The sequence below is a fragment of the Esox lucius genome, chromosome 7 (assembly GCF_011004845.1).
Source record: "Esox lucius isolate fEsoLuc1 chromosome 7, fEsoLuc1.pri, whole genome shotgun sequence".
In the NCBI taxonomy this organism is placed as follows: domain Eukaryota; kingdom Metazoa; phylum Chordata; class Actinopteri; order Esociformes; family Esocidae; genus Esox; species Esox lucius.
This window is the reverse complement of record NC_047575.1, coordinates 48,173,103-48,198,383: the sequence shown is the minus strand read 5'-3', so window position 1 is coordinate 48,198,383 and position 25,281 is coordinate 48,173,103. Positions and strand designations below refer to the sequence as shown.

At 43.1% G+C, this 25,281-nt stretch overlaps 1 protein-coding gene across 4 annotated transcripts in view; it reads right to left on the bottom strand.

Annotated features, from left to right (window-relative positions):
* larp1 (La ribonucleoprotein 1, translational regulator) overlaps positions 1 to 16,610 on the bottom strand; it is a 38,252-nt gene extending 21,642 nt beyond the window's left edge. For 3 of the 4 annotated variants that reach the window (XM_013134760.4, XM_034293544.1, XM_013134761.4), the window contains exons 1-4: positions 15,951 to 16,610; positions 3,901 to 3,968; positions 3,516 to 3,581; positions 282 to 362 (exon numbers count right to left, since the gene is read on the bottom strand). In XM_013134760.4, the coding sequence (XP_012990214.2) occupies positions 282 to 362; positions 3,516 to 3,581; positions 3,901 to 3,968; positions 15,951 to 16,347 (612 nt within the window). In that variant the 5' untranslated portion in view covers positions 16,348 to 16,610. The remainder of the gene's footprint in view (positions 1 to 281; positions 363 to 3,515; positions 3,582 to 3,900; positions 3,969 to 15,950) is intronic. The other variant, XM_034293545.1, reaches the window with a different exon arrangement.
* Between the last annotated feature and the right edge of the window lie 8,671 nt (positions 16,611 to 25,281).

Genomic DNA, 25,281 nt, shown 5'->3' with positions numbered 1-25,281 from the left:
AGTTTTCACAGCACGTAACACGTCAACCTGCAAACCCTCCCTAAGTCCTAAAGTCCGGGGCTTTGCACCCAGTGAGAGCCGGGCTACTCAGCCATGGTCTGGTGGCCGACTGGCGCTGGCCCGTGTCAGTGGAAAAGAATCTGGACTTTAGGGTGAAACACCAGTGTTTGGCACCAGTAGAAACAAGGCATTAGTGGGCAAGCAGCGCCTCTCCGTGCGGGGATGACGGAAGGAGCCGGGAGGCCCCGGCGCCTCCAGGCTCCCGTGCGGGGTGAACTTACTGGGGAACTCCGTGCGGAGCCCACCTCTTTGACCTGCCTGACGGGCATGGGTAATGACACAGTCCGAGTCACAACCTCCATCTGAGCAGGGGGACAGAAGGGAGGCGGGTTTAGGACAACACCACCCGGAGACAAACACAGGACAGTGTCCAGGGGGTGGATGGTTACACTTGTTTACCACACAGACACACAAACAAACAACGTATTTGTATATTGCCGTAGAGGGTAAGTATGTATTGAACAATGCATGGAATAGGTCATGGTTTTGAGATTGAGATGGGGTGAAAATGCTTGAGACATGTGGTTTACACTAACGAGTAGAAGAGTGCAGAATCATTCCATCGGCCAGATTTCTAGCCACGTCCTACAGGCAGGACTCTGAAGACTATTTACCTGCTGTGGATCAGACAGCTTCTTAAGCAGCTGTGTGCGCGTGTGGAGAGAGTGGTGGTGGTATTTAAGGTGTGGCGCTCAAATGTAGGCCCTCCACCCATAACACAACAAACTCTGCTCCATAACTTTATAAAATTGCCTTATAATACTTCATGAATAATCACAGGAAATGTTATGATAATGGCCTAACCCCCCCCTTCAAAAAATACAAAACCTCACCACATATTCTACAATACAGCTCCGGGGAAAATTAAGAGACCACTGCACCTTTTTCTTTCCTTTCCAAAAAAGTTGAAAAGGAGAAAGGAGTGAGGAACAGAAGCGTCCAATTTGCAGCGGTCTCATAATTTTAACCCCTCTGTTCCTCACTCAAAACCTTCCTTTTCAACTTTTTTGGTAAAGAAAGAAAAAGGTGCAGTGGTCTCTTCAATTTTTCCAGAGCTGTATGAACAGGTAGAAATGGCTTTCTGAATACATTTGCTTGACTGATACTCTAAACCGATAGATTTTTTGAAACTGGACACACAGGCACTGATGCATCGTGGTGAGGAAGCAGACACACAGCTCTGTCAGCAAAAACTCTCCGCTACCTTGAACCACTCTCCTGTCTAACAAAGCATAAAACACCAGAAAAAATAAATATACAATTAACTGAAAAAAAAAAACGAAAAACAAATTTATCTGGAGAGATGGTTCCCAGAATAACAGCAGGAACCCGGGGTCAGAATCCCTAAAAGGACATCCCCTCCTATAGTGACCGATCCTGGGCCGTCTATTCCTGGCCCTGCTCTGACCCACATCTCTCATGGCAGGAACAGCCCCTCCCTAACCCTGCATGTCTAAAACAGGGGATCACTCCGCCGCCGACAAACGGGGGGGGGGGGGGGGGGGGGGGGGGGGGGGGGGGGGGGGGGGCAGAAACAGCCTGCAGGGTTACGCTACTCCAAGAGACCACAAATGAGTTGCATCCTCTAGCTGCAGGAGAGACCTGACCACCGCCTCAGAAAATGGAGGACAGGGTTGTTGTGGGGCTCAGGTGACGGCGTGGGAGGGAATGTTGAGACACAGCTCAGAGAACTGGGCGTGGCTCACGAGCTCCTCCACCTCTGCCTGTCTCAGGGCGGTGCCTTTGGAGCTGTAAAGTTGCTCTTTCAAGGTAAGGTCATTCCCTCTTGTGACGACTACTTCCAGGGCCGTAGCAAGGCACCTAAGCAGAGCGAACACAGAGCAACCACAGAGCGACCCCAGAACACCAATCACTTGTCTGAACATGCTCTACAAATACCCCCCGCTGCGAAAACCCCAGAACACTCCATTACCCAGGGGAAGTGAGAAATGTATTCTGGTCTCATCGTCATGACTCTTGCGTTTGGTCAGATCACCTGTACAAGGCATTATTCAGTCACAGGATTTCCCCTATGACTATTTTCAGCAGTGGCACAAAGAAATCCTGGTAGTGAGTTATGAACAACATAACCTACAGGCCAGGGTTTCTAAGATTAATGAAACATGCAAGTATTTAGATCACAGGGCACATGACCTATGCAGAAAAAAAACATCTGTCCACTTTCTAATTTTTCCAGGCTGATTTGTTGCCTGACATGTGAATTGTACAGAGGCTGTAGACCATAGGTCATCAATCCTCTCCTGGGGACTCCCCAGCCGTCTCAGTTTAGGTTTTGCCCTGAACTAGCTCATCTGATTCAACGGGGAAGGGCTTGTTAATCAGTTAAGTTGATTCAGGTGTGCTAGCTCTGGGATACATCTAAAGATGGAATGGCTGGGGGTCCCCAGGAGAGGGTTGAAAACCACTCACACGGACTGTCTACAGCATAGGTTAAGACTGACCTCTTGAGTGAGGAGGTTATGTACCCGAAACGTCTGAATAAACTAGAGCTGCTGGGTACTCGCTAGGCTGAATAAACATAAGCAACAGTTGTTTAGGGGACAGTTACCATCACTAACTCCTACAGCAGCCTCCATACGTAAAAACGTTTCTCATCTTGAGAGAGAAAACCCTCCCAAAAAAATCAAGAGGCAGACATGCTGTTTCAAATCAAAACAACATTTAGAGGGAAATCCATTTCAGGGGTTCAAGCAAGATGGCGGTGATGTGAACGGCACAGGCTGGCATCATTATTCTCGGAGACCTCAAAGTAGGCAACGCACAATAGCCACGACTTGTTTGAGCGATGGTACCGGTGCTTTGCGGGTGGCAATCAGGGCGTTCAAGCACAGGAGGGGAAAAGGCTTCGACTCCATTTTGTTAATAGAGCACACTCCCAAAACAGAACAAAACAGGTCCCCCATGTTTAAGAGTTTGAGGAACATCCAATGGAAATCGCAGCACTAGGAGCCAGCGCCCCAATCAAACCTTTTTGGAAGTGGTTATTACTGTGCCAGCACAAAAGGATCCCCAGTCTCAAAAGGTTTGAGAAAAGCTATTCAAGATAGTGCTGATTGCAGTCTATCCCTATTTCAGTGGTCCTCAAACCACTCCTGGGGACCCCTGGACATCACACAGCCACGTTGTCGTCCTGAACCAGCTCACCTGAATCAAGCCAACAAGGGCTTGGTTCGGATTCAAACAAGTCTGTTCAGGTATGCCGGCTCTGGAATACATGGAATTGCTTGGGGGGGGGGGGGGATTCGCAGAGGGGAGGTGTGAGAACTAGTGCCCTAACCAACTGGTCGCAGACGTGCATCTGTGTTTGTGGGAGGGAGGGGGACAGAGTGTGTGTGTGTGTGTGTGTGTGTGTGTGTGTGTGTGTGTGTGTGTGTGTGTGTGTGTGTGTGTGTGTGTGTGTGTTTTAGCATTTCTACCTGCTGGCACTGACTTACCTGCGTTTCTTTAGTTGCAATCTCTCCCGGGGTCGGCCAGTTCATGGCGTCACCGAAATCCCCGACCTAAAACAGACCGAGGTATTTAACAAGCCAGTCCGGTGGCGCGGGTACCAAACTACACCCGGTCCTTTGATGAAGTGCTTCCGCACTTTAGTGCGCAAACGAAAGGGAATGGATCGCCTGTATTAATGCTCACCACCTCAGCCCCACCTCTATAGTAGCCAGTAGGGCGTGGCCCACAATGCACTTCAAACAAACAATTAGAACACAAAAGGTCTTAAAATAAACTGTGAATTAAACACATTAGACTGTTTATGCACCTTATCTGACATTGATTTCCTGGGAACTACATTTTGTGTGAGTGTGCGCTGGGGAACGTTACCTTGGCTCCTCTCCGAGGTCGGGGGTTGGCCTTCACCACCTTGGCTGGGCCTGTCGAGGGCGGCGGCTCTGCAGAAACAACAAAGGCAGGTGAACACGACAGTCTCAGTTCCACAGCCCTCGGTGGAGCCGCTGCCACGTGGCCCACCCTAGTTTGAACGTTGTGCCCTAGCTGTCCAGGGTCATCATAGGAGCCTGTGTATTTGGAATAGCGTACCATTCGGGAAACATCCAGGTTACCGAGTCGACTTCAGGGCTAAACGATTAACAATGAACTAACAACCAGCCACGAAAGGGAGAAGCCATTCAATTTCACCAGCAGCAGAGACCACAACATCATCGTTAGGAGGTTTCGCGGCGTCCACAGACGGAACGCCTTTGGGATCAATGAGAAAACATCAGCTAAACTCCAAACCGCAACGTTCACTAAAGTGTACCCTAAATTTGAGTATTAACCCAGTGCATGAACGCAATGCAAACTCACTCTCAGAGCCTAACAGTTGCTGATGTCATTTTAATTTAGTAACAATCAGTTATAATCGCTTTCAACAGCAAATTATTAAAGGGTCCTGGTGAAACGTGGTGTACCACAAAAGGCAGTTTCCACAGTAAAGGCACAAGACTGTGAAGTCAGCCAGTGAGACGGCAGAAAACCCAATGCCTGTGAAGAGCGCACTGGAGTGAACTGCGTTCTGACAAAGACGCTGGTCATTGGCCAATCGGAGGGCCGACGACCAGCGGCCACGACAAATCTGGGTAAATCTCCTTACGGCCGATCACAGCCTCAGACAAAGCCGGACACAGTGAGAAGAAATGCTCCCCATGCCAATGTCACTTACAAAACCATGAGTGGCCAGCCAACCTCAGGTCTGGGAGTTGGGAGTTGGGAATTGGGCCTGCCCCCCCCCCCCCCCCCAAGGCCCAGAGTTATAAAACCCAAACAGGAGCGTGACAAGACCTCTCTGAGCTCAGTGAGGAAATGTCAATGATTTTCTTCAGCTGCTTAAGGAGAACACTTCTTTGAATTGTTGACACAAGACCCCTGCAAACGAAATGGCGAATCCGAATGCGCGTGTGTCACTGAAGCCTGGGTAAGCCTTACATTCCCAGTTGAAGGGCAACAAACATGCAATCAATTACACGTCCGCCCACACGCTGTCCAATGGGATGACCTTATACATTACAATCCTTTCATTAGAATCACAAACTCAAACAAAATTAGCAGATAGACTGCAATGGCGACAGTCAGACAGCTACAATGCTCAACATAATGTTCATAGTTCAGACAAACTGCTCAGTCGTTATAGCATAACTGTATAGCATATAATTAGACCCGTTTCACTGTGGGTTTGGGAGTGTCCTAAAAACACAAATGGTGATAGGTTTCTGAGGGCTGAGGTACTACATAACTCATTCTGAACATGCAGCATCCAGCACTGCTCACATCTATGGAGGTAGACCTAGAACAGGGTCATATTTAGTAGCTGGGAAATGTGAGGAACAGGATTAGGAGCAGGGAGTCTTAGGTTTCACCTTCTCAATTCGGGGATTGGAACCGGTAACCCTTCGGTAACCAGCTGGACACGCTAGCCGAAACACATTAAGCAGTAATGATTTAAACTTGATGTACCTTTATTGTATTCTCTCCTTCAAGCATGTCAGTTACACATAGAACTACCACAGTAAGCCACAGTCAGCCGAGCCAACAAGCAAATACCAGGCAACGTCACAGCCTAATAGTCAGATAACATTGTGGAGGCCGCCAGTAAAGTAAACCTTTACAACTAGTCTACTATAAACGTATGAAAAGAGCGAAGGGATTTGATCATTTTGATCAGCAACATTGGGGTTACTGGTAAGATACTTACAGGGAGGCTGCAGTCAGCCCCTGAACTGATGACAGGAGTGTGGTTTCTAAATTATTTGGCAATTGAGTTTTCCCACGCAGGTCAAGGCAAATTCAGGAGAATTGTGACTCACATCATTGCATAAAACTACCCCTTTAGCTCAATCGCTAGCAGGAAGCACAAGAGCAGAGGAATTTAACCTGTTCTTTGTAATATTGCCTCTTCAACAATTTGTGACATTGTTGCAAAAAACAAAGCAGGTTTTGACTCATACAGTGACTTTCTACCAGGTTTTTTCTGACAATTAGCATAGAAACCAAATGGCTCGTTCAACCAGTCTCCTTCACATACCTATTCCCAAGGGGCGATGCGGTAAAATGAGAATGAGCTTTCAGTGAACTGAAGTCAAGAACTACAAACAAATAAAAGACCACCAGATGATCCAGCTTGACAGCATGAACACTATTGGTCAACAGTATGCTGGGTGGAGCATTCAACGACCAATAGCAGGGTTTATCATTAACGATGACGGGCGGGCCGGGGGCCAGTAAGACCTAACGTTGGTGCAGTAGTTAGACGGTCACTGGCCTAAGGGCCACTGCTCACTTTCCCCATTTGAATTCATAATATAGTATTAAAATATTTCCATGTCATCTTTGGCACTCTTCCCACTTGGATTTTCGCTTGTTCTCACATGAAAATGCATCTGTGGTGCTTCTTCTCCTGCGTGGTTCAGTACTGGTTTGGTCTTTTTGACTAATAATATTTCATAGCACATTCTAGAGCAGGACCCAAATAAGGTATTGTAGGCTACGAGGCAAAGCAAGTGTGATCATTTGTGTTTTCGTGGAAAGAACAACCATATTGCGCGTTCCCAACGACGGCCGACAAGATCTTGGTTGATTATTAAGGGAACAAACAACTACCAAAAACCTGCTCTTAAGTCGCTTTTACATCGCGTGTATTGCACCCAAACGAGCTGTTGACAACCTACGGCGGCACCAATGGACATCTGACTGGGCAAAATGAGGTGGCGCGTAGCCGGATTGATAAACGCCTATCACGTTATGATGTGGGAGAAACCATTCAGGGACTACATCCATGACAGCCCACTGAATATGGATAGAGAAACCATACAGACATGGCTTGTCGACTGTGTCATGTTAACTACGCCAGCCTAGGCGCTTGTTAGCAGTGAGACAAGGAGTCAGTCACCCGACTAGTGGAAGGACGACTGTATGGCACCAAATTTAGGTTAAAATAAATATATTGACTATTTTCTTTTCATGCCTTTATGTCACATCAAATAATCAAGCATCTGCAAGAAAAGATAATGATACAGCGGTGCTCAAAAGGTTGCATACCCTTGGAGAATTGGTAATATAAGTTCCATTTGTAAAAACTTCTTATTTCTTATGGGATTCACATTCAACTGTAGGTCATAACAGAATGGCACAATCATAAAACAAAACATGGCAACAAAGAAAAAAATTTACTGAACCCAGTTCAAAAGTCTGCATACCCTTAGTTCTTAATACTGTGTATTGCCCCTTTAGCATCAATGAAAGCATAATAGTTGTCTGAGGCCTGGAATTCTTGCAGGTGGTATAGCTGCCCATTCGTCTTGGCAAAATGCCTCCAGGTCATGCAAAGTCTTTGGTTGTCTTGCATGAACCACACGTTTGAGATCTCCCCAGAGTGGCTCGATGATATTAAAGTCACGAGACTGTGATGGCTACTCCAGAACCGTCCCCTTTTTCTGCTTTAACCACTGAAGAGTCAACTTGGCTTTGTGCTTAGGGTCATTGTTGTGCTGGAAAGTCCAAGATCGTCCCATGTGCAGCTTTCGTGAAGAATGCAAATTGTCTGCCAGTATTTTCTGATAACATGCATTCATCTAGCAATCAATTTACACAAGATTCCTGTGCCTTTAGCACTCACACACCCCCCAAAATATCAGTGAACCACAACCAGGCAACTCACTGACTATTTATACAGACACAGGTGTGGGAAATTCACCTTTAATTGCCATTTTCACCTGTGTGTGTCACCTTGTGTGTCTGTAACAAGGCCTAACATTCAAGGGTATGTAAACTTTTGCTCAAGGCCATTTGGGTGATTTCTGTTATCATTATGATTGAAATAGGAGCCAAACAACTAAGTTATAATAAAAACTAATAAAATAGTTTTTTGCATGATCAGTCATTTTCCAAATCAATGCCAATATTTCAATTTTAGACAGGGTATGCAAACTTATGAGCACAACTGTATTTATTGTAGCTAGTATTTTGATAACAGTTTATTAAAACGCAATGAGGTGCATTGCATCATTATGTAAACAGCAATTACTTGTATCAGCTCTCATATCACAGGCATATCTGTGGTATAAATCAATATTCGGATGATGATATTTACATACTAAATACAACGCTCTTGAGTTTTATTTAATTCAGTCCAGGCCAGTACATTTCAGAGCAACCGGCCCGGTTTATACCAAATGGCACTGCTGCTTTCAAAATTAATTTCCCCCACCCAATCACAGTTAAATGTTCAAGATGAGGAACCTGCATTTAAACAATGACATCACGTTTCCCCTATGGCTACGAGTCTGTTTTCACGTAATACGATTAATGTAATCATCTTACCTCAGCCTAAAAAGATTTCACTAGGTTTTCACCTCCAAGTCTGAATCACAATGTGTGGTTAACCAAGAGAAATTACATGCCAAGCCAACTGGAGCTGTCAAGAACAAGTGGTCATCAGGGCAGGGTGGAAACGATCTCCATTGAGGTTAGGATAAACCCCTTCAAGTGACCTCCCAACCTCTCCGGGGGTGGGGTTGAACTCCCCAATGTTGAACATAAACACCTGTGACATAATGAACGGGGGCAAACTTTTCCCTCCACCGACCACTGTGGCTTTTATAAAACTCTATTCAACATATTTCTAACCCTTTTTTATTTGTTTTTGAAACAGCTAACAAGATTTTGGGATTGAGACGGGCGTTCATTGACAGGCTCCCAGAGAGCCTCCACTCTACACCCGGGACCACAGCATCTTGTTAAGGAGCATGTGCTGTTGAAAGGCAGATTAAACATTAACTTAAAGATAAATGTCCCCATTACCCAAAATCTTGCTTAAAATAGGACATCGGTCATGCTGTTTTGAACTTGGTGTGTCCAGAATGGCCTTCAAGAGACACTGAACATCTATGGAAAAGATTCAGCAAAACTGAAAGAAAATGTAAGAGTATTTTAAAAGGAAATTCCAAGTGAATTCAGAAAAAAATGAGTTCTGTGTGTTACAATATGAAATCTAGATCATTCCATTAAAACAACAGTCAATGATTAATGAGTACATTTGGAAAAAACATTGAAAACGCCAAGGACAATGCCAATCAACGCTATGATTTTCTCAGGTTGGGACCTGCCGTCTCCTGCCAGACGTGTTTTGTCTTGATGCCTTCCTTTCAGAAGCTCAATACCACCTTGCAAAACATGAATTAAACCACCATCCGATTTAAATGAGCCCGCTTGTACCCATAACTCAACATGCATGTCTCATAACACACATTTCACTCGTTTTAGCGGGCGCTCCCGTCCTAATCATCCTTCCACAAGGGCAGTGAAAATTCTCAGCATGTGGGATTCAAACTGGTGATCTTTTCCCGTTAAAGGCCCAACATGGACATCTCAGCCCACCTTCCGGATCATTACTAGTGTACAAACACGTATCACGTGGGGGATACTGAAGTGAAATTTCCCACGGGCAAGATTGAGCTTCCAAGGAACAGCATACAGGACCGGCCGAACGAGTGAAGGAAAATCCTCGTACAGACAGTGATATGGACGACAGGCCGATATGGACTACATACATCACATCGTATCAGTTGGACAAGGCTTACGTTTGCTGTGTCTGCCAAAAAGCACAGGCCTTTCCTTCAAAACTTGCTGTTATTAGATAGTGACTGCATTTGTTCTCAACACTTTTGACTGATTTTATTTTATTTTTTAAATTACGTGGCACTTGTTCCTCTGCAGCTTACATATGACAAGCAATGGAATTGCTATTATTAACAACGGTATATTTTTAATCCCAGTACTGAATTGTAATACATATACCAACATGAAAATCATGAGAATAGCATTACAAATATTTCCATCTAATTATTGTGCATTTCCCAGCACTAAACCAACCTGTGTCAGTGTTGCTCCAGTAAGCAACACACAAAATGTTGATGAAAAAGTCACTGCACCAGAATTGAAAAACATTAGATCAAGCTTCCTAGCTCAAACCCAATTCATACCAAATAACTGAGCTATTTCTGAATCGCCAAAAAAGCAAGAGTCACTGAAAGAAATCCAGCGAGAAAGAGCCACAGCCGCCCAATGAGAGACAGCCTGATGTTCAGGTCAGGATCATAAAATGCGGCAGTAATCCCATTTCCCATACCGTCAGGGGGACTGAATAGCTCCAAACTGAACACCCCCCCCCTTTACAAACACTTCTTTCAACAGGGAGCAAACATGGGATCACATTCAGTGGCACACTGGACAGACAGCAGCACTTCACACAGCGTCCACAGTCCAATCTGTCCCCTGCGTTTCAAAGGACAGCTGAGAGAGGACTTTGGCCACAGCCCGAACGGCTCCCCAACCCCTAAACAACAACCCAGTATTTTTCCTTAAAGTCCATAGGGTTCTAGTCAATAAAGTGTAGACTACTGAGAAAACACAGTGCCATTTAGGCCACTCCACTGGATTTTGCCAGTGAACGGGGAAAAAAAGCACAATGATACAACGCAACCTTGAATGCGAATCAATGGACATCAAATACCACACATAATATAAGACTTTAGAAACAACATGAAAAGCTGCCGTGGTTTATCAGAAAGACACTCAATTCTCTCGAATATGGCCCGTGGGGCATTTGGCCATCAGGACAGAAACACTAAGAGTAACGTGAAGCAGGCTAAAGTTTACCATTATCTAGAATATGGCCCGTGGGGCATTTGCCTGCCGGGACAGAAACACTGAGTAATGTGAAGCAGGCTAAAGTTGACCATGAAAAGTCAGTGCCTGCGTAGAATTCCAGGAGCTCGTCTTCTCTCAGACAAAGTTGAAATGATACCAAGAACAGTATATTCCCCCACGAATCCATGTGTTCGGGACTTGAGGGAAAAAGTACAGTGGCGGCTTCAACCGTTTCACTGTGAAAAGACTGTTCTGTTCCGCGGCTGCAGGAGACAGGATGACACAGCAGTAAAGCGCTGCACTAGTGACGGCAACAAGTCCCCAGAATCCTCACAGGAAAACTGAATTCGGACAAGTGAGGACCTTCTTTGCAGTTCTCAGAATTATGTCAGCGTAACATTTTCAGGCATTAGGGCTAAATTAGGGGAAAATTTGATTTTCTGCGTAGATAAACTGTTTCCACAACAGGTGTGCGTGTGTATCCTTCACCACATGTGATGGATCACCACCACCACGGATTGCGACAGATCCAGGTAAAGACAGGAGTGTACCCAGCCGCTCCTTACCACCACGTCCTCATACCTCCCTTCCTGTCAGATCAGAGCTAGTCTCTACAGCTTGTCCTGCTCACAGAGACCTGGAGGCAATTAGCATTAGCAAACAGTCATGGCTACCGTCACCACCCCCAACCTCCACCAGCTACCCTCCCACCTCCTAGCTTCCATCCCTCCCATTCAACTCACCCAAACTCGTAATGCCCTCCCTCCAAACCCTTTCAGGTAAAGACCCCCTACTACTCCGCAGGGGAGACTGTCTCTGAAACCTCTGGTAAGATGGAGGCTATAAACAGACCTTGTCCTGCTCAGCCACCAAGGTCTTCAAACACTGTCAACATATATATCTGTGTGCTCATTCAACATCACCGAAAGCCACAGATATAACAAAATGCCTAAAAATTCCAATCATCAGTGCGCATCAACGGCGTGAGGCGCCCCGTCATCAGTGTGATTGAAAAACGTAAATCATCCCGTCATCAGTGTGATTGAAAAACGTAAATCATCCAGTCATCAGTGTGATTCAAAAACATAAATCATCACGTCATCAGTGTGATTCAAAAACATAAAATCACCCCGTCATCGGTGTGATTCAAAAACGTAAATCACCCCGTCATCGGTGTGATTCAAAAACGTCAGTCCTGAACACACTACGGGAGCGGTGCTGCTGACTGTCACGTCCCAGATTAGATCTGTGCAGCAGGGTGGCAGAGCTGCTGCAACACAGGATGACTGAGGCCAGTGAACACCAAATATGGAGGAAAGGACAGGGTGGATGCCGGCGGCAGCAGCCACACACCTCCCGAAGACTCTTACCAGTGTCACATGATCAGAATGGTGACATCACCACCCGCTGTGTAACAGGCTCAGACACAAGAGCCGGCTGAGCCGGAGAAGGACGCTGTGTGTGTGTGTGCCAGAGGCAACACACACAGACACACACACACACTGCTTTCACTGGGATGTCCATAATCGCTGCGCCCAGACAGTGGCAGCTCTTGAAAGATAAAAGGCCACAGCTAAGAGAGACCTGGAGAGACAGACTGATCTATGAGAACAGCTGAGAGGAGGAAAACTCCACCCTTACACCCACTCTTTTGCCCTTTTCTTTGGAAGACTGGTCCAGTGAGTTTTTCAACCAAAAATCCAGAGCTGCATATGGCTGCCTGGTCGAATAATAACCAGACCATCGAGACCTGGGAGAACTGACATGGCAAAAATAATACATGTAATAAGTTCTTTAAAAAAACATTTTAAGTCTGCTGCACCACAAGCCTAGAGTCTAGTGAATTTGTTCTCCTTTCATGAGAAGAGCAACAGGAACACTGTGCGGTTTGGTTTAAAAGGGACTGTTGTATTCATATACATCTACAATTTACAGCAAAAACCAAGCCAGAGTTGTATTATACACCAAGCAAGAAGTTCAGTTATACCAGCTAGTATGCAGACAAACATGTTTATTCCACTTGAGCCTTTCACACAAGGACTTTACCCAGGTCGTGACCTCAGCAGGGCCCTGACACTTAAGCGCATGTTTGGGTCCACTTAATGGTAGGTCTTTGTTTTAGGGCCACACAGAGTCTCCGGTTGTGGCTGAGAATGCAGACATGGAAGTCAGTCGGTCGTGTACGTTTTGACAGGACATTTACATGACAACTGCCACCGTTATCAGCCACAACGGTCTGAGTGTTCCAGAGTCAAACAGTAGTTTAAACACAATCCAGGCATACATACGTTCCAGGAAAGGTATTTGTGGGCTTGTCTACAAAAACAAAACAAATTCATTTATGAATAAGTTGACCGCCTAGTATGAAACAGATTACAATGGAGTGCCTCAATTAGCTCTAAAATGCTAGCGCATCAGTGTAAACATGCAAATCATTCCTCCTCCGTTTTTTTTCTCTTCCAAACGAAACACCATAAATCAACTACACTACAAGTCAAGATTCAAGATGCGTGTTCAAAAAAATGCACATTTGGTTTAAACATTTAAAAGAGCATCAGTCCACATCGAAGATGAGGTTTCCAGGTTGAAAAATATATTTTAAACTTCCTCCCATTGCTTCGTTCTTGTACTTATCTGACTGGTGAGAATACGGCACCAGGTGAGCCCCTTTTAAGAGGTCACAGGACAAACTGGGCAAGGACCAAACAGTGCATTATTAACTACATAAAGAACTACGCTTGACGAGAGTGCCGTGGAAATACAGTGAACATTGGGAATGACCACCAGGGCATCTGGACTATAACACAAGCGTTCTCACAAGCATTTCTTCAACATAACAGTTCTTGCCATGCAGAATAAACACTACAAAAAAAACGAATAATACCAAGCAGAAAAACATATCAACCTCTTTGGTAGTCCAATGCAGAGATGAAACCAGTTCAACAAATTTCACGTGATGTGATCTAAGTTTACTGTGCAGGGGATAGGTAGGTATATGAGAATGTATGTTCTTACAGATAGGTATGAGGCACTTCAATTTCTAGCCTGTCGGTCTAATTAAGCGACTGACTCAGACCAGGGGTGTGCAATCAACTACTAGATAAAAACAAAATACAGAAGCATTACGAGAGGACAGGAGCTTCGTAGCCCTGTCATACAATCCAGATTCGAAAGTGTGATGCAATCAGACTTGAGTATTGACCTGTGAAGATGCAGGCTTAGGTACAGCTATTGGGGCAATTTGTACCATGCTTCATGTATAGAGCACTATTGCACCCCTGAAAGGGGTTGCAAATGATGAATCAGCATCACCAGTGATTAAGACAACATATGCCATGAGACGGGCAGAAATACATGTATTTGTTCATGCAAACTGTATTGAACCTCGCACTACGTGTCCATCTTTGCGATTATGTTAAATCAATTCCCATCCTATGCATTTACACGCTTAACTACGCCGTGACGGGTGCAAACACTGCGGCCGACTAAACGATGCTAGCTAGCAACACAAACTGTAGCTAGCCGTCTGACGACAGTTCATGGGGGAGGGTGGAGAACGCGTGTAAGGCCCAAACTACATTGTTTACGCCCGTTTTGTCCTTCCCGCAAAAGCCAGGCGAAAACGTTCTTTAATAACATGACATTAAACCCACACCGATGAGACGTGCTGTTTAAATCAAACAACTGTAAAACGACGGGGTTATAATCGACGCTGTTAACATGACTGACCACGTTGTCTTGACATAACCACTGCGGAACACTGGGATACATTTTAAACCGGTCTACCCCTAGTCGGTGTCAAACGTTAACTATAGTTTTAGCGACAGCGTTAAATATGTAAACTGGCTAACTATAAACACGACATTTGATGCAGTATTATGCATCAGACGAATCGGATTCGTCGCCTATGACTGCGGGTTCACAACAATCGACTCCGGTTGTCCGCGTTTAAGCTGATGTAGTTAGCATAGCAAATGGCTAACTACCTTGGTGTCTAGCACCATATTAGCATGTCATGAGACAGCTGTTGCTATTATGAATCAGAATTTAAAACCCAGCTGAATACTCAATGACTAGCAAATCACAATGGAACCTGGCGTGTTCTCTAACAGACACCGACATGTTCATATATGCGTTCATAAACATATTTTAAATAATTCTGGCTAGCTATTGTTCATTTAGTGGGGGGAACACGTGGAGAGCACACGTGACGTTCCATAACAAACATATTCGTTAAAAGATTTTTGGCTGGATAAAACTGAGAACATATGTGCCAATATTGAATTTAAATGTTTTTACAACTTGTCAAGCTATCGGCATCGTTGATACATGTCGTAATTTGTATTGTGTTAGCAGCCTGCTTTACCCAGCTAACGTTAGCTAACTCAACAATTAGCTACAGTAGTTAGCTAGGCCCAGCTTCTATATGCCAATATTTCTTAACTTAAAACAGGAGCTTATAATATATACTGCTAGTATGCCACTAAATTGTTTGACAAAACTGGCAAAGAAAAGCAATTTGCAGAATGACCATATGCTATGCCTAGCATTTAATACCAAAGTTTAACCATTCACTCGAATGCAACCCATGACAATGCTAGGTAGATCTACAGGCTAGTATAGCTTGATGGATACAGTTCCGTGTTCGCTAACTAGCTAAGAGCCACGCAATCGTACTGGAAAAGCAACGCTTGTAAACCAAAGTCTCATCGTTGGAAGATGGCACGAAGCCAGCAATATGCAGATAAATAAATCAAATTGTACCAAGTGATGTCAAGTAACGAGCGCAGAGACTTAAAATAGTACATTAAACCTTGCTCATTTCAATCTGTACTTGAGTAAGGCCTCACTAGCAGCGGCTACTGGTGACAAAAAACAAACCAGCCATCAGTTTCGTTAAGTTTTTGCATTGCACAAATGTGCAAAACGTGTCTAAAATTGATGACGGGTACAATCTTTTCAACGTCAACTCCAATTAGATCGTGGAATAGGCTTACAACCCACTATTCCAGAAATAGTTTGGGGCCTTGTTCTATATTTAGTTGGCTCGAGCAGTCTTCTAGAAGTGTGTGAGCAAGCTTGCATTGCAGTATTACCATGTGAGGAACTCCCTACTAGCATATCTAATCTGACAGCAACAGACCATGCTCGGCATTCAAGTGGTTAAGGTGAATGAAACATTAAACCAGTACTAGCAGTACGAAAATTGTTGTTATGGGGCTAATACAAACCATGATGTGCTTGTCCATTCATGCTGATCACGGTCACCGCATTCATTTTCTTAGTCCATGGGTTCACCTTGGGCGGGGGTGCTTCAGCAAACTCCTTTTTATTGCACTTCACACCGTCTTCCGTTTGTAAAGTCGCGTGCTTCTCTTGATCCAGGGTTTCTTTCTCTTGATTGTTACTCTCTTCTTTAGCCTGTTTAGAGTTCTGCTCCTTCGCTGCAATCCCACCCTGTTCCGAGTTGTCTGCTTTCATATTGTTGCCCTCGTCGGCAACACCCGTCTGCTTCGCCCCCTTTTCCAGACAGTCCTCGCCGTGTTCTATCATCGTGGTAGCGTGCCCATGCTCCTCTTGTTTGAGAAGAGGATTGTTGGGTAGGAGAGTCTCCACCTGAGTGGCCATTTCCCCTTTTCCTCACGATACCCCCAAAATTCGCCTTCAATTCAAGAACGAAAATGTGAAGTATTCCTCGACTGAACTCGTCTCTATCGTTTCTCCACTCCACCCCTAGACCAAATAGTCTTCAGTCTAAGACGCAGAGTGGTTTGTGTTCAATTAAAACATATAAAAAGCGTCAGAGTGCCTATTTAAAATTTCAAACTAATCTCCACCACTAGCAGCAATATGGATGATCCCCACCACGCGATAGAAGGGAGCGCGCACGTATGCTCGGTGGGAGTGACCACGTAAAGACGTGCGCGCAAATAGGTTTTGAATCGCGCTGACGTTGATCTCGTCCCCTTCTGAAGAAACGTATTTGTAAACCCAACGAATGTTCCTATGTTCAAGCACGTGTCCAAACTTGGAAAAGCACGTGTGTACTCATGATCCAAATGCTACTTTTTTGCAAACAATTTAGCAATTCCTGTGATTTTGTTTTGGGGGAGGGTGGCTAATTCCCACAAAAATGTAGTTAATCAAATCATCAAATTTAGGGCATTCAATGTGAGCCATCAGATGAGGCCTTATACATATTTATATATGACTATTTCAGCACCCAAGGAATAGCTTTCATTTACACCTTTTGCCTGTAGGCTGTTCTTTGAGTACATTTATAGCCAGTATCCACATAAGACTCTGGTCCACATCACACCAGCTGAATAGTTTATGGATTCTTACAAGTTTTTAAAATTCCTAAGATGCTTTGGTCTAAACAGAAAATATGCTTTGAAGAACATAAAAAAGAATGTGTTTGTATGGTTTTTAGCACTTTAATTAACTAAATATAATATATCTTGGTGGCCCAACTGAATAGGCCTTGTCTGTTAATCCCAAGCAATTGGTAAATCCAATAACACTGGATATGGTGTACCCACGAACTAAATACAAATACACAAATGTATTTTATAAAGCCCTTTTTCCATCAGCACTTTTCACAAAGTGTTTTTACAGAGACCCAGCGTGAAAGAGCAAGCAACAACAAGAATTGATGCTCAGTGGCTAGGAAACACTCCTCAGTAGGGTCCAAACTTAGGAAAAAAACTAGAGAGGAACCAGACTCTGATGGGGGGCCAGTCCTTTTCTGGCTGTGCCGGGTGAAGATTATTAGAGTACAGGACCTTTTGGGCCACATCAATGTGTTTGTATGTTCAGGTGATCACCCGGTCAATAAATGCTGGTGGGATGTTTCCAGAGTCATGCCTGGAAATGTCTTCACTTTCTTGTTACATATTTGGACTATTGACCGATACATATTAACACTGAAAGATTATACTGTTCTAAATAACCTTCACTAGATTACACAAAAATCTACAGAAAAGCACATTCATACTGTGGAAAAAGTACACCCCTAGATTCAATAGCTGGTTTTGCCTCCTTTGGCAAAAGAAATAGTAATGTATCAATTTCTTGTGGCTGTCTATCAGTCTCAAATCAATTGGGAATAATATTTAATCACAGCTTTTACAGTACTGCTTCTACTGTGTTCGAGGGCTTCATGCATAGTCTGCTTCAAGCCCCCCCCCCCAACCCCCACAATATTTAGAAAGGATTAAGATTTGACAACTTTGACAGGGCTCTTCCATAACCCTTCATTTAATTTATTTAATTATTCTGTTGTAGCTTTGCTTGTGTAATTTGGATCTTGGTCCTGTTGCAAGATCCATGTTTGGTTCAGCTTAGCCTTTTGACAGATGGCCTCTCACTGTCTTCAAGAATTCTCTGGTAAATTCTCATAGAATTAAGGGTGGACTCAATAATGGCAACTTGGTCAGGCAGTAAAGCAGCCCCAAACCATAATTCCGCCACCACCATGCTTTATAGCTGGTATGACTTAAACTCATCTGTCCATAGCACATTGGTCCAGAAATTTGTCTTTACCCAGGTGTTGTCTGGGAAACATCAGCCATGTCTTGATATTCTTTTTTGAAAGCAGACGCTTCTTCCTCCTTTAACTCCCATTTAGTTGACATTTGTGCAGTCTCTTTCTGACAGTTGACTCAAGGATCTTGACATTTGTAGAGGAACATTCAGACAGGGGGAATTATATACTTCAAATTACTTGGAAATTACTTTATAATCCTCCCCAGACTCATGGGTATTAATTATCTTTCTTCTTATGGTCTTGTTTAGATATTTTGATCTTGGCCTGTGCTACCACACGCCCAAATGGTAAAGACCAAACCAGACCAAGTTTCTAATCGTTATGGAAGGCTGGACCCTACCAAATTGATCGCTAATAACTTGAAATAATTTTCATGTTTTGGTACGTGATTTGAATTTAAGTTTTTCCACATTTGTTTATTGGGTTACTTTTAACAATGAATGTCGTTGGAATTTTGCTGGACAATTCATGTGTCCAAATATGTCAAATAAAAGATAAGACAGCTTTCCAAGGGGTGGACTTACTTTCTCACACGACTGGACTTTCTCGAGCATTTACACCAGTCATTCCAGTATGTCACCTGTCTGATAGCTCAGGTTTCACAACCTTTTTCCACCAGGGCCCTTCATTCTACAATGCAGAATTTAAATTGGTCAAATGGAAAAAGCTGCCTTCTCTTTCTCCTCCACTGATGTTACTAAGACATTCAATAATCTCTCGTCAAGCGAACAATAGCAGTCATCGGCTAGCCACATCCCTTGGTGTGGCTTAGTAATCTAAAATCAAACTGACTGTTTTCTATTTTGTTATTATTAGAAAATGTTATTTTTTAAGATTTTGTAAGTCATGCATAGTGAATGTGTAGAGGGAGTGCGCTATAAAGGGAGAGTTGGTTTGAAAGCGAACCGATGTTGTGATACCGCTAACTTCAACAATGTGAGAGCAAACTGGCATAACTCTTTGAATTTTGCATTGTCAATGTTTTTAAAACATGGTCTGATATATTCATAATATTAAATTAATGAATATACAGTGGGGCAAAAAAGTATTTAGTCAGCCACCAAATGTGCAAGTTCTCCCACTTAACAAGATGAGAGAGGCCTGTCATTTGTATCATAGGTACACTTCAACTATGAGAGTCAAAATTAGAAAAATAAATCCAGAATATTGTAGGATTTTTTATGAATTTATTGGTAAATTATGGTGGAAAATAAGTATTTGGTCAATAACAAAAGTTAATCTCAATACACTCAATATACCCTTTGTTGGCAATGACAGAGGTCAAACGTTTTCTGTAAGTCTTCACAAGGTTTTCACACACTGTTGCTGGTATTTTGGCCCATTCCTCCATGCAGATCTCATCTAGAGCAGTGATGTTTTGGTGCTGTCGCTGGGCAACACAGACTTTCAACTCCCTCCAAAGATTTTCTATGGGGTTGAGATCTGGTGACTGGCTAGGCCACTCCAGGACCTTGAAATGCTTCTTATGAAGCCACTCCTTCGTTGCCCGGGCAGTGTGTTTGGGATCATTGTCATGCTGAAAGACCCAGCCACGTTTCATCTTCAATGTCCTTGCTGATGGAAGGAGGTTTTCACTCAAAATCTCATGATACATGGCCCCATTCATTCTTTCCTTTACACGGATCAGTCGTCCTGGTCCCTTAGCAGAAAAACAGCCCCAAAGCATGATGTTTCCACCCCCATGCTTCACAGTAGGCATGGTGTTCTTTGGATGCAACTCAGCATTCTTTCTCATCCAAACACAACGAGTTGAGTTTTTACCAAAAAGTTATATTTTGGTTTCATCTGACCATATGACATTCTCCCAATCCTCTTCTGGACCATCCAAATGCTCTCTAGCGAACCTCAGACGGGCCTGGACATGTACTGGCTTAAGCAGGGGGACGCGTCTGGCACTGCAGGATTTGAGTCCCTGGCGGCGTAGTGTGTTACTGATGGTAGCCTTTGTTACTTTGGTCCCAGCTCTCTGCAGGTCATTCACAAGTTCCCCTCGTGTGGTTCTGGGATTTTTGACCCCATGGGGTGAGATCTTGCGTGGAGCCCCGGATCGATGGAGATTATAAGTGGTCTTGTATGTCTTCCATTTTCTTATAATTGCTCCCACAGTTGATTTCTTCACACCAAGCTGCTTACCTATTGCAGATTCAGTCTTCCCAGCCTGGTGCAGGTCTACAATTTTGTTTCTGGTGTCCTTTGACAGCTCTTTGGTCTTGGCCATAGTGGAGTTTGGAGTGTGACTGTTTGAGGTTGTGGACAGGTGTCTTTTATACTGATAACAAGTTCAAACAGGTGCCGTTAATACAGGTAACAAGTGGAGGACAGAGGAGCCTCTTAAAGAAGAAGTTACAGGTCTTTGAGAGCCAGAAATCTTGCTTGTTTGTAGGTGACCAAATACTTATTTTACAGAGGAATTTACCAATACATTCATTAAAAATCCTACAATGTGATTTTCTGGATTTCTTTTTCTCATTTTGTCTCTCATAGTTGAAGTGTGCCTATGATGAAAATTACAGGCCTCTCTCATCTTTTTAAGTGGGAGAACTTACACAATTGGTGGCTGACTAAATAATTTTTTCCTCCACTGTAACGCTGTAATACTAAGAAGAATTATATAACAATGTAAATATATGTATTATTTTCATCCCTCAAATCAGGTAAGGGCCAGGGTCACCCCAGGAAGCTCAGGTACCCCATTTGGTGGCACACCCTAGGTTGGGAAACCCTGTGAAAATGTAAGATTATTTGAGGTAATTCTTAGTGACATCCGATTTTGAAATTGCTGCAAGCAAATCAACCTAGATCATTTGGGTGACATCTTTGATAATACCTTGTTTAAAATATTGGATTGACAAAACAGACTAGTCCTCAGTGCGTGTATATTAACACAGTTCTTTTTTGACAACGGTCCTGGAACAGAAAGAGCAGGTATGGAAAACAAAAAACTCTGAGAGCAAGAAAGAGGGCACACAAAAGAGAGTGACAGAAATTCTCAGATCCACAGAACTACAGCTTCTCTCACCTTCCTCATGCCTTTCAATCCTTGTCAATGCTTGTAAGAACAGTCAATGCTTGTAGGAACAGCCAATCCTTGTAGGAACAGTCAATTCTTGTAGGAACAGTCAATGCTTGTAGGAACAGTCAATCCTTGTAGGAACAGTCAATGCTTGTAGGAACAGTCAATGCTTGTAGGAACAGTCAAAGCTTGTAGGAAGTCAGTGCTTGTAGAAATAGTCAAAGCTTGTAGGACGTCAGTGCTTGTAGAAATAGTCTAAGATTGTGGGATTGGTCAAAGCTTGTAGGAACAGTCAATGCTTGTAGGAACAGTCAAAGCTTGTAGGAAGTCAGTGCTTGTAGAAATAGTCAAAGTTTGTAGGACTTCAGTGCTTGTAGAAATAGTCAAAGCTTGTAGAACGTCAGTGCTTGTAGGAATAGTCAAAGATTGTGGGATTGGTCAAAGCTTGTAGGAACAGTCAATGCTTGTAGGAACAGTCAAAACTTGTAGGAAGTCAGTGCTTGTAGAAATAGTCAAAGCTTGTGGGACGTCAGTGCCTGTAGAAATAGTCAAAGATTGTAGAAATAGTCAAAGCTTGTGGGAATAGTCAAAGCTTGTGGGAATAGTCAGAGCTTGGAGAAATTGTCCATATTAGTAGAAATCGCCAGTGTTGGAGATGTTTGACACAAACTCCTCAGCCTTAAGTGTCCATGTTCCTACAACTCCACAACAAGCCACTGAGTAGCGTTACCAATAGAGATATTTTTACATATTAGTAATTTACCTGACACTGATGCAGAGCAACTTACATTATTAACTGCATACATTTATTGATGTGCTTTACACTTTTTTTTTTACAGAGGGGTGAAAAAGGGACCAATGAGCTATTTGGAAGATGGAGATTATTAGGTGGCCATGATTATATGAGGGCCAGATTGGAAATTTGAAGCAGGGTGGTTTAAGTGTGTTAAGTGGAGGTCTTGGGTTGAATCGGTAATCGCTAAGCAGTAGACCAAGCGTGTACAGACAGTGTTGAGGAGTCGAGTTGGTATTTGGCCTGTAACAAGTTGGATTCGTCAGCTCCCCATGGACAGTTTCAGGTCCCTTTTCAGATGGCAGGCCGCATGCCCACCGTCACGCTGGGACCTTGTCAGTGTGTTCAAGATCCATCACCTACGCTGTGTGGGTGTTGTGGACACGATGAAATCAGCAGACCTTGACCTGTCCCCGGGTCAATAATAAACCAACAGCCCACAACATAGACTCTAGGTGCCTTCTGTTTGATGTGCACATAGTGAAATTGTAATTTGTAAACTGTAATTTGCCAAAGCTACAAAAACATTAAATAAAACATTGTGTGGGCAGTTGTGGTATTTGGATGCCTCCCAGATCACAAACATGTATACAGCAGAATAGTGGGGGAAGGGAAGCAGGCAGACAACAGAACCTGATCCCAGCGTATCCTGACTACTGTTACTGTAACAACGTACCACGGCAACCAGGCTGACAAACAAGCTGGCCAATCAGGAGCACACACTGGGTGAGCAAATGTTTTTCCTGACCTTGGAAACCTGGTGTCATTTGACCAATTATTTTCGGGTTTAGCCCAGGGCCAGGATAAAACAATGTTAAAGGGAGTAGGTTCAACAGCTACTGTCTGTGGAACATATTAGCATGTTAAGGCCTAGAAGCCTTAATCTAAACAATAACATAAGCATGCAGACGCTTGTGTTTTGACAAATAGCAGATTAATGGACCTGGAGCAGTTCTTAGACTGGGTTTTAAATGCAACCATCCATTATATAATTTTTGTATTTTTAACACATTTTTAGCATATTTGTTAGGTTACCTTTACATTGTATTCAAACATTTAAAAAAAATATGCATATATTTTCACCTCTGCTAATGTAGGACAGTCAAACTAAGCTCATGAGGCATTTAATAAGTTGTAATCTTCAAGAATCAATAGATGCACAGATTCATGTGTATATATATTTATATATACAGCTCTGGAAAAATTAAGAGATGACTCCTAATTTTTCTTAAATCAGCATCTCTACATGTATGACAGCCATTCCTTTCCAGTATCTTTTAAATTCCAACACAGGCACACCTCATTTTACTTAATGAGTTACTAATTAGGTGATTATCTGAACCAAATCTAATTTAACGAGGAAAAGTATAAAAACCACTGCTGTGGTCATCACTATCCTCTTGGCAAAAACTGTAGTACTCAAAGGTAATTCTTATAAAAAAATAACTATTCAGCATGACAAAAGAGTTGAAAAGAAAAGCTTTGAGTGGCTTTACTGGTAGAGGATTACAGGGAGCGTCAGGTTGTTTCCATCCAGGAAATTTCAAAGATGGCGGTTCATAAGAATAAGGTCAAGCAACAGACATTGAGCTACAGACTGGCAGAGGGCGAAAACATCTGTCCACTGACCGAGATGACCATCAACTCATTCGATTGTCACCCAACAACTGTAGGATGACATCAAGTGACCTACAAAAAGAATGGCAAACAGCAGCTGGGGTGAAGTGCACGGTGAGGACGGTTTGAAACAGACTCCTAATGGCAGGGCTGAAGTCGTGCAAAGCTAGAAAAAAGCCCTCATCAATGAGAAGCAAAGAAGAGCCAGACTTTGCAAAAGACCATAAGGATTGGACCGTAGAGGAATGGATTAAGGTCATCTTCTCTGATGAATCAAATTTTGCCCAATTTTTGTGCCAGGAGCGGCATAAAGTCACCCAACAGCAATGTGACAGACTAGTGGAGAGCATGCCAAGACGCATGAAAGCTGTGATTAAAAATCAGGGGTATTCCACCAAATATTGATTTCTGAACTCTTCATAAGTTAAAACGTTAGTATTTTGTTGTTAAAAAAGGAATATGAATTAGTTTTCTTTGCATTATTTGAGGTCTGAAAACAATGCATCCTTATTTATACCAGTTGTTATTTTCTACAAATAAATACTGTAAATGACAATATTTTTATTTGGAATTTGGGAGTAATGTTGTCAGTAGTTCATTTTACTCAAACACATACCTATGAATAGTAATACCAGAGAAACTGATAATTTTGCAGTGGTCTCTTAATTTTTTCTAGAGCTGTATATATCATTAATAAGTGAATAAATGTATGCAGCTTTAAAAAGTTGGGGACATTAGAAACATGTTTGATTGATAGGCAGTCATTAGAACTAGAAATGGGGATGGCATTAACTAACTGATCACCCCAGGACACAGAAATGAATGTATCCTTACATTTATTTGATTAATAGATTAGCTATATATGTTCTCCTAATCCTGAATGTAGTCAGCATATTTGAATGCCTAGTGTCCCTAAACAGTGTGAATTTCCAGCAGTATGAATCACATATTCAGTAAGAGTGTTGTTGTATGCATGTGCCCCAAACTGGGCTGGTTCTGTGGTGATCAGTTGTTAAGCACGTTTCTACAAATTAAGAAGGTTAAAGGATGTGAGATTAAATCCTGCCCATATATAAAACGTAGGCACACATGACTGTAATTTGGTTCAGACAAAAGACTCTTCTGAATGGTACATTTCATAAATCACAATACTCTGGTTCTCCACACCCTCAATAAATGAGATGTTGTTTGTCCATCAGCACCTACTCAAGCTTTCCGAGCACGGCAAAATCATTTGGTGAATACTTGACCATCAGATCATCACTTGATGACTGAATATGGTAAAATAAATTAAACAAAATTTAAATTCAATAAATGGCAACGTACTGTCATTGTTTGGCACTCTCTATGATGCTCATTACCAAATAGAAGGCTAAGACCCACTGTCCTTAGATCTCCAAAACATATTGGCTCATCGGAAAACATATCAAGACAATCTCCCATTGGCTGCCAACACACCACCCATGTAACAGAATCTTCCATACTCTACAATAGCACGATGCTCGACCAACACAAAATGAACACACTCTACCACAGACAATTTCTGTCTCTCTCTTGCACCCCCCCCCC